This window comes from Pituophis catenifer, unplaced genomic scaffold (assembly GCF_029215685.1).
Source record: "Pituophis catenifer annectens isolate HBS135680 unplaced genomic scaffold, rPitCat1.0.hap2 SCAF_18, whole genome shotgun sequence".
Taxonomy (NCBI): domain Eukaryota; kingdom Metazoa; phylum Chordata; class Lepidosauria; order Squamata; family Colubridae; genus Pituophis; species Pituophis catenifer.
This window is the reverse complement of record NW_027256898.1, coordinates 7,717,283-7,734,988: the sequence shown is the minus strand read 5'-3', so window position 1 is coordinate 7,734,988 and position 17,706 is coordinate 7,717,283. Positions and strand designations below refer to the sequence as shown.

Sequence of the window (17,706 nt, the reverse complement as noted above, 5' to 3'; positions counted from 1 at the left end):
ATGTTGGCTCCCTTTAAGGTGGCCTAATCCGATATCCTCATTTATGCCGGTTCAAACCTGGATTCTTTATTCCAATATCTATATAATTGGAGGCCTTGACAAAAAGTTGCTTTTACGGCTGCAATCCCAAATGTTACCACAGGGAGGCAGTGTTTCCTCTAATACTGTATTTTAACACTGTTTAAAGAGGTTTTAACAGTAACCAGAGTCGGAAGGGACCTTGGAGGTCATCCGGTCCAACCCCCGGCTCACGCAGGAGACCTGTACTAGGGATTCGAACTGCCGAGCTGTCAACCTTTCTGATCAACAAGCTTCAGTGTCAGCTGATTTCCTTTTGTGTCTGTTTTGCAGCACCCACTCAGGAAATTTCTCCTTAGTTCTAGGGTGAATCTCTCCTTGGTTCATTTCCATCCTTTGCTGCTTCTCCTGCCTTCGGGTGCTTTGGAAAATAGGTTGACCTATTCTGCCCCTTCTTTGGGGCAGCCCCTCAAATATCGGAATGCTGCTATCATATCGAATCTAGTCCTGCTTTGACCACAAGAGGGCACTGTTTTCCGCCCCTTGGTGTTAGCTTTGAAGCCATCATAGGCATTTTTAACTCGGTTTAAGGATTTTTAAGGTTTCCCTCTTCAGGGCCTCCTTTTACCCTGATAATTCTAATAAGTTATGCTACTAATAATAAAGATGATGAATACTAACCTTACAATGCCTTTAAAAAGATGTACGGGTAGTCCTCGACTTACGACCACAATTGATCCCAACGTTTCTGTTGTTAAATGAGACAGATTAAGTGAATTTTGTCCTGTTTTACGACCTTTCTGGCCACAGTTGTTAAATGAATCAGTGCACTTGGTTAAGTTAGTAACCCAGGTGTTAAGTGAATCTAGCTTTCCCATTGACTGTTGTCAGGCCGCAAAAGGGGATCACCTGTCCCCAGGACCAGTGGTGAAATCCTTTTTTTTTTTTACTACCGGTTCTGTGGGCGTGGCTTGGTGGGCGTGGCAGGGGAAGGATACTGCAAAATCTCCATTCCCACCTTACTCCAGGGGAGGGATACTGCAAAATCCCCATTCCCTCCCCACTCCTGGGGGAAGGATATTGCAAAATCTCCATTCCCACCTTACTCTGGGGCCAGCCAGAGGTGGTATTTGCCCGTTCTCCGAACTATTGAAAATTTCCACTACCGGTTTGTCAGAACCTGCTGGATTTCATCCCTGCCCAGGACGCTGTAACCGTCATAAATATGCTCCAGTTCCCAAGCATCCGAATATTGATCATGCAATTATGGAACTGCTGCAAAAGGTCATAAGTGTGAAAAATGGTCATAAGTGGCTTTTTACACTCCTATTGTAACTGGTCACTAAATTGTAGTAAGCCTGTTATTTCTTTTTGTGGCTGCTAAACGTAGTTTGACCACAGGAGGGCACTGTTTTCTGTCCCTTAGCATTGGCACCGAAGCCATCATAAGACCTTATTTAACTCGGTTTAAGGCTTTTGAAGCTGGTTTCCTCCTCTTGTGCCTGTTCTGGCAGCGCCTGGGATTCCAGTTGCCCTTTTAATTTTAATAATAAAGCTGTCGGCCTTGGAAGCCATATTAGGCCGGAAGCTTCCATGCTGCCACCACCTCATGTGTGGGAAAGTAAGAGTGGGAATTTATTTGAGGGTTTTTCTGTAGACATAATAGCATTCTTCCTGTCGGTCAAGGTCAGGCCGATCCTGCATCTGGAAAAAGAGTGGTCGGAGTGATGTCTCGAGATTGGACGGCTGGTGATTGGAGCACGTGATCGACAGAGGAGTGAGGCGATGGTTTTGGCGGGGTTTGATTTACTGAGGGAAAACCTCAGATTCGGGTTTTCCCAGATGTGCCAGTTTACCTATTCTAGTCAATAGAACTTTGAAAAATGCTCGCTTCAGAGTTTTTACTTGGGAGTTTTTTCTGGAACGTCGACAAAAGCATTTAATAGTAAAGACACAGTAAAAATCTTAACATGCCACTAAAGGGTTTTATTTCTTTTTGTGGCTGCTAAACCTGCGTTGACCAAAGGAGGGCACTGTTTTCTGTCCCTTACCTTAGCATTGAACCATCATAGGCCTTTTAAACTTGGTTTGAGGCTTTTGAAGCTGGTTTCCTTCTTCTGTGCCTGTTGAACAATACCTGGGACTCCAATTGCCCTTTTAATAATAATGGTACAGAATAATAACCTTAACATCCATTTAAAAGTGCTATTTCGTTTTGGTGGCTGCTGAACCTATTTTGACCACAGAGGGGGCACAGTTTCCTGTCCCTTAACAATTAGGTTAACAGTTAACTCAATTAAAATTAGGTTTAACTTGGTTAAAAAGGCCTATGATGGCTTCAACGCTAATTGGAGGCCGTTTGGAGCCTGTTTCCTTTTTCTGTGCCTGTTCAGCAGCCCCTGGACCTCCGGTCTCCCTTTTAATTTTGATATAACACGGCTTTAAATGATAAAGTTGCCGAATAATAAACTTTAAAAGTTATTTTAAAAAAGTTTATTTTTATATATAAATATTTTTAATTTTATTTTTTAATAAATATTTTATTTTGTGTATGATATATATATATATCTATTATATCTATCTCTATCTCCATATATCTATATATCTATCTATATAACTATTATATCTATATCTATCTATATCTCTATCAATGGTCTATCAATGATCTATCTATATCATCTATCTATCCATCCATCTCTATCTTCTAGCTATCTATCTTCTATCTATCCATCCATCCATCTCTATCTTGTATCTATTTATCTATCTATATCATCTATCTATCCATCCATCTCTATCTATCTATCTATCTATCTATCTATCTATCTATCTATATCATCTATCTATCCACCCATCTCTATCTTCTATCTATCTATCTATCTATCTATATATCTATCTATCTATCTTCTATCTATTCATCCATCCATCTCTATCTTGTATCTATCTATCTTCTATCCATCCATCCATCCATCTCTATCTTGTATCTATCTATCTATCTATCTATCTATCTATCTATCTATCTATCTATCTATCTATCTATCTATCTATCTATCTATCCATCCATCCATCTCTATCTTGTATCTATCTATCTATCTATCTATCTATCTATCTATCTATCTATCTATCTATCTATCTATCTATCTGTCATCTATATCATCTATCTATCCATCCATCTCTATTTTCTATCTATCATCCATCCATCCATCCATCCATCCATCCATCCATCTATCTCTATCTATCTATCTGCCTGTCTGCCTGTCAAAAAGTTTATTTCTCTATGTGTGTGTTGAGGCGTGTCGTTCCCCGACGTGACCTTTAGAGGGCGGTGGTTTCTCTCCCCCCCACCCCCTACCCCTCGCTCCGAGGGGCGAGGCTCCTTTCTTTCCCCCCACCTTCTTGCGCATGCGCCGGGCGCGCGACCTTTTGCGACAGCCGTCCGGCGCTTCAGACACGGGGTGGGGGGTGGGCTTTCCGGCGGAGCGGAGCGCTGCGCGGGTGAGGCGGCGGCGGCGGCGGCGGCGATGCTGCTGACGGTGTTCTGCCTGCGGCGGGACCGCTCCGAGCTGACCTTCTCGCTGCAGGTGGACGCCGACTTCGAGCTCCAGAACTTCCGAGCCCTCTGCGCGCTCGAGTCCGGCATCCCCGCCTCTCAGAGCCAGGTCGGTGCGCGCCCGCCCCCCCGCCCGACGCCTCTGCAGCCCCCGCCGTGGGTGGGGGGGGGCGTCTTTCCCCTCCCCCACCCCCAGACAAGGAGGCTCCCCTCCCTCCCCCCCTCCCTCCGCGCTGGCGCCTCCCCTGCGCTGCGCCCCCTCCGCCCCGCAGGTGGGCAGGGGTCCCGACGCCCTCGGATACTGGGAGGGGGGGAGGTATTTTTTGGGGGGGGGTTGGTCTTCCCCCCCCCGCAAGGGTCCCGATGCCCTCGGGTATTGGGGAGGGGCGCTTATGTGGGGTGGGTGGTCTCCTTTTTAAAGCTGGGCAGGGGGTCCTGATGCCCCCGGAGGGCGGGGGGAGGTGTTTTTTTTGGGTGGGGGGCTGGTGTCCCCAATTAGCTGGGCAAGGGGTCTCGATGCCCTCGGATGGTGTGTGTGGGGGCGCTTATGTGGGGTGGGTGGTCTCCTTTTTAAAGCTGATGTCCCCGGAGGGCGGGGGGAGGTGCTTTTTTGGGGGGGGGCTGGTCTCCCCCATTAGCTGGGCAAGGGGTCCCGATGCCCTAGATGCCCTCGGATGGTGTGTGTGGGTGCTTATGTGGGGCGGGTGGTCTCCCCTTTATAGCTGGGCAGGGGTCGCGATGCCCTAAGATAGTGTGTGCGGGGGCGTTTTGTGGGGTGGGTGGTCTCCTCTTTACAACTGGGCAGGGGTCCTGATGCCCCCAGAGGGTGAGAGGAAGTGCTTTTGGGGGGGGACTGGTCTCCCCCATCAGCTGGGCAAGGGGGTCTCGATGCCCTAGGTGCCTTCGGATGGTCTCGGGGGGGGGGGGGCTTTATGGGGTGGGTGGTCTCCCCCTTGCAGCTGGGCAGGGGTCCCGATGCCCTCAGATGGTGTGTGGGGGGGCTTATGTGGGGTGGGTGGTCTTCTCTTGAAAGCTTGGCAGGGGTTCCAGATGCCCTCGGATACTGGATGGGGGGCACTTTATAGGGAGGGAGGTCTCCCTTTTACAGCTGGGCAGGGGTCCTGATGCCCTAGGATACCGTAGGCGGGGCTCTTTGTGGGAGGGAGGTCTCCCCCCCCAAAGGTGGGCAGAGGTCCCGATACCCTAGGATGATGTGGGGGGGGCGCTTTGTGGGGTGGGTGGTCTCCTCTTTACAACTGGGCAGGGGTCCCAATGCCCTCGGATGGTGTGGGGGGATGCTTTGTGGAGAGGGAGGTCTCCCCCTTGCTGGTCTCCCCACGCAGGTGGGCAGGGGCTCTAGATGCCCTTGGATGGGGGGGAGGCGCTTTGTGGGGTGGGTGGTCTTTTTACAGCTGGGTAGGGGCTCCAGATGCCCTGGGATATGGGGGGGGGGCGCTTTGTGGGGCGGGAGGTCTCCTCTTTGCAGCTGGGCAGGGGTCCTGATGACTAGGCTGGCTGGTCTCCCCCCGCAGGTGGGCAGGGGTCCCGATGCCATCAGATGGCATGGTTGGGGAGGTTGTTTTATGGGGTGGCTAGTCTCCCCCTTACAGCTGGGCAGGGGCTCCGGATGCCCTTGGGTTGGGGAGGGGGGGGTAGCGTTGCTTTTGGGGTCGGTTGCCCCGGGCCTTCTGGCAGTGGGGGGGGAGGGGTGTCTGTGGCGAGGAGCTCTCTGGCTGCGGAACCAGCTGGCTGGCTGCCAGAGTTGAGAGTCCAACTCTGCGAATGGCGGCTGCCCGTTCACTACCTGGTTTTGGGACTGTGGTTCGTCTGCCTTGGCCCTCCTGCCCCATCTCCTCTGAGGGTGCCCAAAGACTGCTCGGTCTGCAGGGGTCCGATCTGCGTCGGTCACCGGGACCAGAGGTGGTTTTCGGATTCCTGGATCCCTCAGAATGGATTCCAGCACGAAAGCTCGAAAGACAACACCTCTGGACCGGTGGACCAACCCAGATTGGATCCCGCGACATTGTCCTGGGACCACGTGGATTCGCCTTCATTCGTGGCTGCTTTGTCTGTACCCAGACTGGACGCTGCCCGCCTAGTTTCCTGGCTTGCAGAAGGCAGGCGGGCTGGTTTGAACTAGGAGGCCCTTCCGACGCATTCCCGGTTCTTCCCATGGCCGGAATCTTTCTATCTGCCTTCTGTAGATCCCTTCCACGTGGGCAAAGCTTTGCAGGTGCCCCCTGCAGCCACTTTTGGCACAGGCCAGGTGGCCCCAGATCCTCTCCTGACATTCTGATCCCTCCCTCGGGAGTGGTGGCTCCGGCTCCTGACTCAACCGGCCAGCCCGCAATCCTTTGTACCTGTCGGTCGGCTTGCAGGCACCTGCGGGTGAATCTGAGTTGCATTCTTCCGCTGTCGTCTTGCACCCCGATGGCACAGCCGCGGAGCAGGCGGTGGCATTTCCCGTGGCTCTTTCAGGCAGTGCTTTCTACCAGATCCTCGCAATGTCTCTCGGGGCCCCAGCGGGATCCGCTTCCTGGCACTGTCAGGAAGCGTTTCTGGGAATAGTTAGATTACCAAGACGGGAGGGCAGGAGACGGTTAGATTGGACCGCGAGATCATGAATCGTTGGGGTCTTGGAGCTGCGAAATAGGTTTTTTCAGTCGTTCGAAGCCACAGCTTGGCGCAGGCCTGAGGCATGCTTTGGAAAATATCTCTCCAGGAAGGGGTCACGTCCGGGATGGGCTCGCTGAGAGGAAACGGCTGTCGCTTCAGCCCAGTTTGGTTGGGCTACTTTTGTTCGGTCGCTTGCAGAGGTGGGTGGCTTGAGTGCTCCCGGCTGGGCTGACTGCCTTTTTAGGCTCGATAGCCCCGGGGTCCAAGGCTGGCCTGACCCTGGTTGACCCAGCAGGGCATCTCCTTGGAGTCCGCTTCGTTTTGAATGTCTGACTGCCTCTTCCTCTCAGATCATCTTTGCCGAGCAGCCGCTCACTGACAATCACCGGTCGTTGGCGTCTTATGGCCTGAAGGACGGAGATGTGGTGATCCTGCAGCAAGTGGAGAATGGGCAGGCACAGTCCTCGGCCCCCTATTCTGGTAAGAGACCCCCTCCTCCTCCTCGTGAGTTCCCCCTCTTTGGCCTGGCCAGTCTCGGACTCAGGTCCTGTGCTTTCGGTCTGTTTAAATTGCCCGTTATAAATGCCCGCGACATTAATAGCTCCTCAGGTCACACAAGGGGTCACATTTTGGAAAGCGGGGCAGATTCCCCTCCCCTCCCTCCCTCCCCGGAGCTTAAGGCAGCTTCCCAAATTGTTTATCCTTGAGGGGGTGATTTCCGCTGGAGTTCTGTGCTGAAACGCAGGAATAGCGTTCACGAACGCAGGAGCAGAACGCAAGGCACATTCAGAGTCATCATAAGTCGACATTTTGTGGGCTATCGCACCGTTTCTTCCCCCGGTTTTCTTCCTTGAATGGCCCCGGATGCCTTCATCCTGTCTTGGCTGCTCGGCTCATCAACCGGGCAGTCTCTGGAGGGCACAGTGGGGGGGTTGGCAGGGGTGAAATCCAGCAGGTTCTGGAGAACCAGTAGCGGAAATTTTGAACAGTTTGGAGAACTGGCAAATACCACCTCTGGCTGGCCCCAGAGTGGGGTGGGAATGGAGATTTTGCAGTATCCTTCCCCCAGGAGTGGGGAGGGAATGGAGATTTTGCAGTATCCTTCCCCTGCCAGGCTCACCAAGCCATACCCACAGAACCAGTAGTAAAAAAAAAATTGGATTTCACCACTGGGGGTGGGTCATGTATTCCAAAATCTGAAGAGCTGATGCAGTGTCAGCCTCACCAAACCAGTCCATTTCAAGCCCAGTGTGGATACAGGTGTTCCCGTTTCAGAATCTATTTGCAAAACCCGCCTCTTTTCCACAAAGCCAGAACACCCAGGTGGAGGCTGATCAGGTATTGTCTTCTTTTCCCCTCCCATCGCAAATAGGGATGCCCAGGATAGACTTCAGCAGCATCGCCGTGCCTGGGACGTCCACCCAGTTCTCCCAGTCTCTACAGCTGCCACCCCCAGCCCCGACCCCACAGGCCCCGGTTGTCGCCCCGACCCCACAGGCCCCGGCCGTCGCCCCGGCCCCTCCCGACCCACCCTCCATCCCGCAAGGCCTGGACAACCCGGCTCTTTTGCGAGCCATGCTGCTGGCCAACCCCCATGAGCTCTCCTTGCTGAAGGAACGCAACCCCCCTCTGGCCGAGGCGCTGCTCAGCGGAGACCTGGGTGAGTCCTGCCGTTGGGAGGGAAGAACCTCTCAGGGTGGGTGGAGGAGGAATGGGGCAGGGGGAGGGCCAGTGATACCACTTTGCCCTATGACAGTGTTGGCGATGTCAGCGTTCCAAATTATGATCTCCTTCAGCGCTGACATGAATGAATGAAAGAGGGAGAAGCTTTGCTTTAATGCTGAGATGAACTTTTACCTAGTTCCCTGCTGTTCAGTAGATAGCGTTACCTGGGTGACAGAGGGAGGGGGGAAATTCCTGTGAAAAGAAAGTGCTTGGGACGAAGAGATGGATCTGCACGATGGCCAATGAGACATTGGGGTTGAGGAACAGAAAGGGAGGGGTTTGGAGGGAGGTGCCAGTCTTGGCTGCACACAGAGTTCAGGGATGTCCTTCTCCTATTCTTAAATAAAAAAAAAGATTCATTAGAAATCTTGTGTTTGAGAATGAAGTTTATTTAAGATAGCAACGAAACCTGACAGGCGAATCTTTTCGGGGCCGAAAAGGGAGCGCGCGGGAGGGCCGGAAACCAGAAAAGCAGCTCCCTGACGTGCAAGAGCGCTCAATTTTTGGTTTCCGACGTGCACATGCGCGCCAGTCACCTGGTCTTCCGGTTTCTGGCACCCATGTGCATGCGAAGACCAGCTAGTCTTTGCGCGCATGGGAGCGCTGGAACCAGAAGCTCAGCTTCCCGCGTGCACGCCAGTCGCATGGTCTTCCGGTTTCCGGTGCTCCCACACGCGTGAAGACCAGCTGGCCAGAGTGCATCTGCGCGCCCGAACCCGGAAGAGCAACAGACGACGGCTGGTGTGCCCAGAGAGATGGCTCTGCGTGCCACTTGCGGCATGCGTGCTATAGGTTCACCATCACGGCCCTATGAATTTCAAACCCCCCCCTCCCCCCTGTGTTTTGTGTCCCAGAGAAATTCACTCAAGTGCTGGTGGAACAGCAACAGGACCGAGCGCGTCGCGAGCAGGAGAGAATCCGTCTCTTCTCCGCTGACCCTTTTGATCTGGAAGCTCAGGCCAAGATCGAGGAGGACATTAGGTAGCGGGCCGGTAGCGGGGAGGGGTGAGCGGAAGGCTGGGTCTGGAGGGAGCCGGCCCAAGGAGGCTTCTGACCGGCTCTGCTGTTCTGCTCTCAGGCAGCAGAATATCGAAGAGAACATGACCATCGCCATGGAAGAGGCTCCCGAGAGCTTTGGCCAGGTGGTGATGCTGTACATCAATTGCAAGGTCAATGGCCATCCCGTGAAGGCCTTCGTGGACTCAGGTCCGTCTGGTTCCCCTTCCCTCCCTTTCCTGCCGGGCGTGGCTGGCCCACGCTTGTGGAGGGTCTGGGGGAGGCCAGTTGCAGGACAATGCTGGGTAGCCTTGTGTGGAGAGGACGGCAGGACTGAGATTCCCTTCGGGAAGAGGTCCCGTCCTCCCAGTGGAGGGGATCTTTTCAACTCGGCGTGCCCTCTTGGCAGGTGCCCAGATGACCATCATGAGCCAGGCGTGCGCGGAGCGGTGCAACATCATGCGATTGGTGGACCGGCGCTGGGCGGGCATCGCCCGGGGCGTGGGCACCCAGCGGATCATTGGCAGGGTGCACCTGGGTAGGTGTTTGGGGAGGAGGCAGCCGGCAACGCCATCCCTCGGCGGAGGCCGGCTTCTGGGTGGAAGGAACGCCTACCCGCCATGTTTTCTGCTGCAGCTCAGGTGCAGATCGAGGGGGATTTCCTCCCGTGCTCCTTCTCCATCCTGGAGGAGCAGCCCATGGACATGCTGCTGGGCCTGGACATGCTGAAGAGGCACCAGGTGAGCGGCGGGCATCTGAGGGCTGGCAGGAGTGGCGCTCCCTTGCAGGCAGCAGTTTCTGAGGGTTTTCTTCCCTTCCTGGCTTTGTTGTGGCCGGCCAACCGAGCTGGCAGCAGATTCAAACGGTGAGGAGGTTGGGGAGGAACATGGGCCAGTCCTGGAGTCGGGAAGGCTCTGATGAGGGCTCTGCATCGGAGGCAGAGAGGGGGTCAGGGCTGTCTGACAGTTATCAGCTGCCTTCGGAGTCAGACATCAGTGAGGCAGACAAACAGCTGGAGCCTGTTCCCAGTATGCGCATGCGCAGAGTTGCCAGACGAAGGGAACAGCTAAAGAACAAGGGTCGACTTGGGAGTAAGGCCACAGGTGGACGATGGAGGGCCCCTCCCAGAGGGAATAAAAGAGGAGCGAAAGGGGAGTGGAGTTTGCAGGAGACAATTAGTTCATTCCTGCATTCTTGCCAATGAAAGATATCGGCCTGGCCACTCTCCAAGCCTGATAAAGGTCGGCAGTTGTGAACTATCTTGAAAGACTGTGGGAGAGGAGAGACTTTTTGCTGGAGAGGAATTCACTGTCAATTCAATAAAAGGGATTTATTGGGACGAGGACTCGGCTTCGTGCTGTTAGGGAAGCCTAGGTCAGAACAGGTTTTGTGGGGGTCTCCCGGCCAGGGTCAGCCTCAGGGGCTCCTCGCCTTTCTTCCTTCCCTCCCCAGTGCTCCATCGACCTGAAGAACAACGTGCTGGTGATTGGCACCACCGGCTCTCAGACGACCTTCCTGCCTGAGGGGGAGCTTCCCGAATGTGCCAAGTTGGCTTACGGGCCGGGCCGGGACGACATGCGGCCGGATGAACTGGCAGATCAAGAGCTGGCCGAAGCCCTTCAGAAGTCTGCTGAGGAAGCAGGTAGGTGGGCTAGGAGGAAGCGGCTCATGCGGGGGAGGGGGAGGGGTGGGCGCTTGCCGGAGAACGGAACGTTCCAGAAAGGGGGGAGTTTTGCTCTTCATGCTTGAAGGAATAAGGCCAGCGCCATCTTGCGGTGCTGAAATTTGGGGTTCTTAATCTGGAATGAGCGCCCAGGAAAAGCTGCCTCTTGAGGGTCAGGGAGGGCGCAGATCGACGGTGCTGTGACAAGAGGAAACCACGCACCCTTTTTTTGGTGGGACCGCCACGAATTTCGACCGCCGATCAGGTTTTCCTCAGGCGCGTTGCGGGAGCTGTGACTTAACAGCTTTTAAGCAGAGGTTTTAACATTGCCCCCCCCCGCCCCTTCCTCCCCCCGGTTATCCGAAGTAGGAAACCTTAGGTGAGTAATTTAATTCTCTTTTAACCGACGTTTCATCTCCAGTGGTCATTCCCAGCGGCGCCTGGGAAGAAAACACTGTCTTGGCGCAGGGTTCTTTTCCCGTCGAATTCATAGGCTTTGCTTTCTCTAGGGCCGCTTGTTCTGTTCGCGCGCCCCGCTTGCCGAGTCCCTGGGACCGGCTGGCTCTCTTGAGGGTGAACCCCACCCTTTTCTCTGGGTCTTGGGCGTCCTATAGGACCTGTGTGGACTCGAGAGGGGCTTGTCCCAGGACTGGGCCCTCCCCATCCCCCCCACCCCAGCTCCCAGAAGCAAGGGAGACGTGGCCGAACTGACAGGCCTAGAAGCAGGCGGCGGAAGTAACTTGGTCTGTTTTGGGAGTGGGGGCTTCATCCTTCACCCTCCTCTCTTTTGGCCCCGTTAAGTTACAGGTGGATTGGTGCAAGGTGGCCGCTTCAGACATCAGCGGCCGAAAGCCAAGCGAAGAAAGCGCCGCCCCTCAGCTCATCCCCTTTGTACCCTCTTGTAGCCCCTGCTTCCCTCCCCCCCCCAAAAAAAATATGCTTTGTGGTCAATCAAACAGAGGCCTTGTATCCTTATATTCTGGCATTAAAGCTCTCCCTTAAAGAGATCCAGCTTAGTCTTGAGTTTTACTTAGCCCGAGCAGTCCCCGGCCCCAGTCCACCCCCCCCGTCTTCCCCCTTCCCGCCCGGCCTGGCCAGAGGGGCTCTCCTGCACTGGAAGGCCCCTTTGCCCTGTGGCATCACCTCCTGCCATCCCTTTGCTCTCTGCTGCCCGGTTTGGCCACTTTGTGATAGGTTGGGGGTGGCTCTTTGTCCCTCACGGGAGACTCTGTGTGATGGGAACCGTGGATCCTTGGTGCCCTTCCCGTCACTGCCCTGTGCAGTTCAGCCTCTCCGAACGTAGTTCTGTCTTTTGCAATTGGGTGCAAAAGTTCCTTTATTTGTGCGACTGCAGCGAGAGAGAGAAAGAGAGAGAGAGAGAGAGCGAGAGCAGTTGGGCTCCTTGGGGGGGCCGAAGTTCTATTCTGCATTGGATTTGGAGGGCATGTGACGGAGGCGCAGAGCCCATCGGACGGAGGAATCGGCGGGCACACGCCTTGCTGACTCTGCCACCCGTCCTGACAGCCAGCTCCAGAGGACAGGAAGAGGAAAGAGCACTTGAGAAAGTCCAGGGAGAGGACAGGACAGTCACCCAAGATCAGGCGAGAAGAGTGTTTCGTGCCCGAGCCTTTTGCGGGCTCGCAGCAGGGCCCGAGGCCAAGCAGGCCTAGCTGGCATTGCCCAAGCAGCGGAGGAAGGTGGATGATCTGGGACAAGACGTGCTGGACAATCCGGAGAGTTTCCCCATCCGGCTGCGCATCGGAGCCCTTCAGCCCAGGGGCCTCTTGTGTCCCCGTCAGGCTGCCCTTCCTAATGGCAGGAAGAGGAGAGGAAGAGCCGCGGCCATCAGACAGGCAGAAGCAGCAGCAGCAGCACCGAGAGAGTCAGCGCGATAGTTGAGCCTAGAGCCAGGAAGGAAAGAAGGAAGGAAGCCCTTCATCCGGCACAGCCAGCAGCCGCTCAGACAGGACTTCGGAAGACAGGCCAGGAAGTGGGGGGGTCAGGAAGGGCCGCCGGGCCACCCCGGAGCCAGGATGCATGTGGCGTGTGCTAACCCACGTTTGGTGTGTTTGTCTCCTAATCCAAACAGAATGCCAGAAGCCTAGATGCATGTAATGTGGTTTTGCTGCCGCTGGAGGGGGCCCCCCACACACCAGGTACTGCCAGCGCTTCCTCCCTCTCGCGGCTCCTGCAGGTGGGGGGGTGGGGGGGGTGGATGGATGGAGGGGACCGCCGACTTGGATCCGAGACGGGGGACCCCAGCGGAGGACTTGAGCAGCAGTGGGTTCGTTGGGACGCTCCTGGGCAAAGCTTTATCTGGCATGATGGCAGCTGAGGAAGGCCAAGGCCGGTGCAGATCCTACCGCTTGGTCGCCTGGAGGATCTTGGCTCGAGGCAGCCGGATCGCTCGGCTGAACCTCTCGATGATTCTAAATGGCGTTTCTGTCTTTCTTCTCCTCGGAAAGCGGTGCCTGGCTTCTTTGCTGGGCAAAGTTACTTCAGCTAATGCATGTGGGGCGTGCTGGAGGGGCACTAGCGGGCCTTGGCTTGAGCTAACCCCGATGGGCCCACCTTCACCTGGAAACCTGGCAGAGCAATTTCCTTCTGGGCGTCTTGGAGGAGGGGGGAGGGCTGCGGGAGGAGATTCTCCGCCGAAACTGTCGTGGTTTCTGCTCCTCGGAAGTCGGGAAGTGGCCTTCGCGGCCGGTTAAGATCCTAACTGCAGTGAAATTGAAGTGGGGGTGGGTGGGTCACTCTGGAGGGCTGCAGTGCTCGTTGCTTGCTTGCAGCTGGTTTGGCCTTCTGGCCTGCCCCCCCCCCCCCCCCCCGTTATAACAGAAGGATGAGGGGGGGAGTGGAGAAAGGAGCCTATTCGGGGATAGATTGGGGGTGGAAGAGCTGTTCCCGCTTGCACCCCCCTTGTGAAGGGAGCAGGCTTGCGGGGAAGGGTGGGGGAGGCAGCTTTCTCTGCTCCAGCTTTGTCGGCTGCTCATAGGGCCTCCCCGTTTCCTCTGGGATCTTCTGGGGTTCTTAATCTGCCTTATCTCTCCCTCTTCTCTCCTCTTGTGTGCGCAGAGAATAGCGATACAGAAACTACCTCACTTGAAGCTCCATCGCAACCAACTTCGGACAGCTTTAAACCTCCAGTTTGTTTTCCAGAACTTGGTCCGAAGATTACCGACAGTCCTGCAAGCCGATCGCTCGATCGCTCGGCCTCTGCTCCGGCCGTTGGCTCCCCCCGCAGCGGCCAGAAAGAGCCTGAAAGTCCCCGAGCTGGGAAATCCCTGGATTCTATGCTGGAGCCCTGGGGAGGGTTGGGGAACAAGAAGCCCCCGGCCTCCCCACTGAATCTGGCGGGCGCCGGGGCCCACTCCCACCTGGGGGGCTTGGCGACCCCCCAAAACATATGTGCTGCTTCCAGCTGCCTTTCTGAGAAGGCTGCTGCTGGCCCCGAGCCTCAGGAGATGGGGGGAGAGAGCAGCCCGTCCCAAGAGATGAGCGAGCCCGACGCCCCTCTGCTGCTAGGGCCCAACAAGCTTCCTCCGGGTGAATGGAGGGAGCCTTGGCTTGTGGGGGACGTTTCCTCGCCACTGGCTGATACTGCGGAAGAAGAGATGTCCCAAGGGGCCGAAGGGAGGCCAGAGGGGACCCCAGCCCAGCCACCAGGAGATGACCGCTCACTCGAAGGCCCCCCTGCCCCAGAGGCCCCAGACCCACACTTCCTTGAGTCAGCTGACATGAGCGCCACGGCCCCCGGGATGGAGACGGGGTCGCCCAAATGCCACGGCCTTCCTCTGCCCTTCGGTCTCCCCCCAGCGAGCAGCTCGACTCAGCCCGGAAATGTCCCTGTTAACCGGCCCAAGGATCAAGACGACGAGACGGGCATCTCCCTCGCCTCAGCCCTGAAGGAGCTCCACCGGCTCCTGGTTGTGAGTTCGAAGCACGACTTCCGGAGAGGGGGGTCTCTGCAGGAAGAGAGCTCACCGGAGGTTCCTCCCGAAGAGTCAGCTGCGGCTGAGGAGTGTTCCCAAGAGCAAGCAAGGCAGGATCCAGCCCTCTCCCACCCAGCCGCCTGCTTGGAGGCCGGGACAGAGATGCTGGAAGAGCCCTACTTAGCTGGGGGGCAGCAGGAGGCTGCCCAAGGGGCCTCTGGCTGTGGTGACTCCATCCCGGCAAGCCCTTTGGCGGTGTGGCCTCCGCCGCAGGCCAAGGAGTGCCTGAGAAAACCGACCGAGCTCTTATCCTCTGGCCAGCAGCATCCTGGCTGCGCTGCTGTGGAGCAGAGCTCTCTTGCCACGCTCGGCCCTCCGGAGTCCTCGGCGGCCCGGGGCAGTTGTAGCAATCCTTCCCCAGAAGAAGGGGGAGACTCCAGCGAGCATCCTGTTGAACAGCCAGAGCCACCATCCTTTCCCGGCGCTTCAGAGCCTCACTCTCCTCCTGCCCTCGCTGCAAACCTCGATCAGATTGTGGGGGCCGGCTTTACCCGCCAAGAAGCCAGAGAAGCTCTGGAGCACGCGGGAGGCAACGCCGATCTGGCCCTGCTCATCTTGCTAGCCAGGAATATCGTGGTGCCCACGTAGCCAAGACTGCCTTTCTGAAAGAGCCCCCCCCTCCCGGTGACTACGTTTGATTCCTTTTTTTTTTTTTAAGAAAAAGGGGAAGAAAAATATCCCTTATTTTCAACCAGCTCATCTCCTAGTTCCCTGGTTGAATTTTGGCCATTTAAAAAACAAACATTTGGTATTGTACGGAATCCGCGATTTGTTATTCCTATCCATTCTGGTGACGTTTACGGGAATAAACTTTATTTAAATACATGGTTTTAGAACGATATGCAAATTTGGGGCTTAGAAAGTATAGACCCAGGTCCGAGGGGGCGCTTAACCTTGGTGAAGTGCCAGGAAGGCAGAGTCTTCAGGAGCAGGGATGGGGCGCGGCACCCCATTTCTTACCCTCGCCCCCAGTTGACACCGTGTGCCAGCCGTGTCACCGGGACTCCCTTCTGCTTAGCCTGCAGCTGTGAGTGAAAATAGGTCCCCGGGCAGAGTGCTCTGAGGGGGGTAGCGTTTTTTGGGTACTGTGGGGGTAAAGCTGCAGCGGCCAGGTCAGCTCTTGAGGCTGGTCCCAAGGGGCCTTGGGAGGAGGGGGGGCTTTTGCCCCTTCTTGGTGCACGCCAAACCGCAGCTTTGGATGCCGTGGTGGATGGGCATGACGGTGCTGGGCTTGGCGAGGAGATAGCAGAGCTAGGTCAGAGAAGGCCGAAGGATGGAGGAGCTGTGGCACTTTTTAATTTTTCTCTTGGGGGAGGTTAGGGCAGGGGGTTGCTTGCCGGGAGCCTCCCTTAAATGGGATGGTCTTTTAAGCATTGGATGATTTGAAAGGAAAGGCAGGGAATTGGTAGCTGGCGATCACATTTAACTGTGAGAGGGCAGGAACTGCCACTCATTTGGCCCCGATTCCACAGCCCAGGACTGGATCTTGGAAGTTAAGAAAAGGGGGTGGGGAGGGGGCTTCCTCTGTGTTTCTGAAGGCTTGAATTTTTCTCTGCAGCTTGAGAGATTAAATATGTCCCGTCCCCATAATTCAGAGCGGACGGGAGAGTTTTAAAATGAAGGGAGGTGGGGTACGGGTGGCGCACATATGTTTGCTTTTGATTCGACAAACGCTATGGCTCTTGGCTAGGATTTGCTGATGTCCGATGGCAGCGGGAAGACCCCACACACCCTTTTTTTACGGGAAGGTAGTAGTAGGGGCTCTGCACGGCAGGAGTTCCCTTGTCAGGTGCCCCTGAAGGTGCCCGTCTCTCTCTAGAAGTGGGTGCTGCCGAGGGACTAAACCTCTGGTTGCAGGAGCAGCAATGGGGCAGGAGGGAGGCGATGCTTTCGAAACGCACCTTCGTGTGTGTTTCGAGGGCTGCGCTTCCTGGCAGAGAGTGCCCGGTTGGAGGGCGGTGGTGTGGGAGTCCACAAAAGTGCTTGCCTGTCGTAGAGGGTTTGCGTATAATTCACGGAGGAGCAGTCTGGACCTTGCTCCCTCCTCGTACGCCGAGTGAAGGCTGTGGGGATCACCGGTGGCCACACCCTTGAGTCGGGTTTGCCTTGGCATTCGTCACACGCAATGGCGGGCCGTGGCCTCTCAGGAATCTCTGCCTGTCACAGCGGCAGGGCTGCCCTTCTTCGCCCTTGCCTGCTTGGCTGCTGCCGGGCGGCATCGCGACGCAGTCGGGCTCTTTTGCCAGTGACCGGGTGACATCTTTGTAGCTCGCATCTTCCTTTTTACCAAAAAAATAATTAAAAGAATGAGGACGTATTTGGCAGGACGGGGCTGTTGCTTCTCAACTGGAAGAAACATGTAAACCTTTTGGATTTTAAACAATAAAAGATGTGTTTTCTCATAGCAGTTGTCCGATAAGATTTTTATTTTTTATTTTACTGGTGCAGCCAAATCGGAGGGTTGCAGGGCCAAAGAGGGAGGGGCATTTTGGCGGGCAGCGGAGGGAGGAGAACGGGAAGGCGGTGTTTGTGTGTGCTGGCAGCACCCCTTTTCTGGAGGTAAATATTAGGGACATCGCTGTAGCTTTGCCCAGCCTTGCCCGACTTCTTTCACCAGCTGGGCACCCATGCCACATCCAAGCTAAGGCTTCCATCCCAGCATCCCTTCCACCCGCTGGTGGCGCAACAGGTTTTGGAAGCGCCCGCAGCACCTTCTCCCTTCCTCAAGCTGGCAAGTAGTGCCAGGCCCGTAACTGTTAGCTCCTGGGGCGCCTGGCTGATCTTGCCACGGCAAGTGGGTGTGTGGGTTTGCCTCTTCTTGGCGGCTCCTTGACTCATCAGGCCCAACTGGTTCAACAGGTGAAGCCTTGGCAGGTGTCAAAGATGTGGGGTGGAAGAGAAGGAGGAGGCGGCCTGGGCCGGCCTTTGCCACAGGGGAGGCGTCCTGGCTGAGGAGGGCCTTGGTGGTGTAGGGGACCCGGGTGGAGGGGTGGGTGGGCCTCCTTCGCAGGGCTGTTTTTCTTGGAGCGCCTGCAGGAGCTTAAGGTTAAGCTTAACCCTAACCCTTAAACTTAAGGGAGCGGGCATAAGTGCATCAGTGTGTGTATCGTCCCTGTCCTACTGTTCCCATTTATTTGTACTCATTTCAT

At 55.7% G+C, this 17,706-nt stretch overlaps 1 protein-coding gene across 4 annotated transcripts; it reads left to right on the top strand.

The window, feature by feature from the left end:
- Nucleotides 1-3,524: 3,524 nt before the first annotated feature.
- On the top strand, nucleotides 3,525-16,959 carry DDI2 (DNA damage inducible 1 homolog 2). Of its 4 annotated transcripts, XM_070955983.1 has the most exons (10): nucleotides 3,525-3,674; nucleotides 6,532-6,661; nucleotides 7,554-7,841; nucleotides 8,761-8,887; nucleotides 8,985-9,112; nucleotides 9,312-9,440; nucleotides 9,539-9,642; nucleotides 10,355-10,544; nucleotides 12,655-12,721; nucleotides 13,641-13,726. In XM_070955983.1, exons 1-9 carry the CDS (start codon nucleotides 3,537-3,539, stop codon nucleotides 12,678-12,680), a joined length of 1,260 nt encoding a protein of 419 aa, XP_070812084.1. In that variant the 5' UTR covers nucleotides 3,525-3,536; the 3' UTR covers nucleotides 12,681-12,721; nucleotides 13,641-13,726. The 4 variants fall into 4 exon arrangements, with proteins under 4 accessions (XP_070812084.1, XP_070812081.1, XP_070812083.1 ...); XM_070955980.1 differs by lacking the exon at nucleotides 12,655-12,721 and having other exon boundaries at nucleotides 13,641-16,959; XM_070955982.1 differs by lacking the exons at nucleotides 12,655-12,721; nucleotides 13,641-13,726 and adding an exon at nucleotides 11,367-11,764.
- Nucleotides 16,960-17,706: the final 747 nt, after the last annotated feature.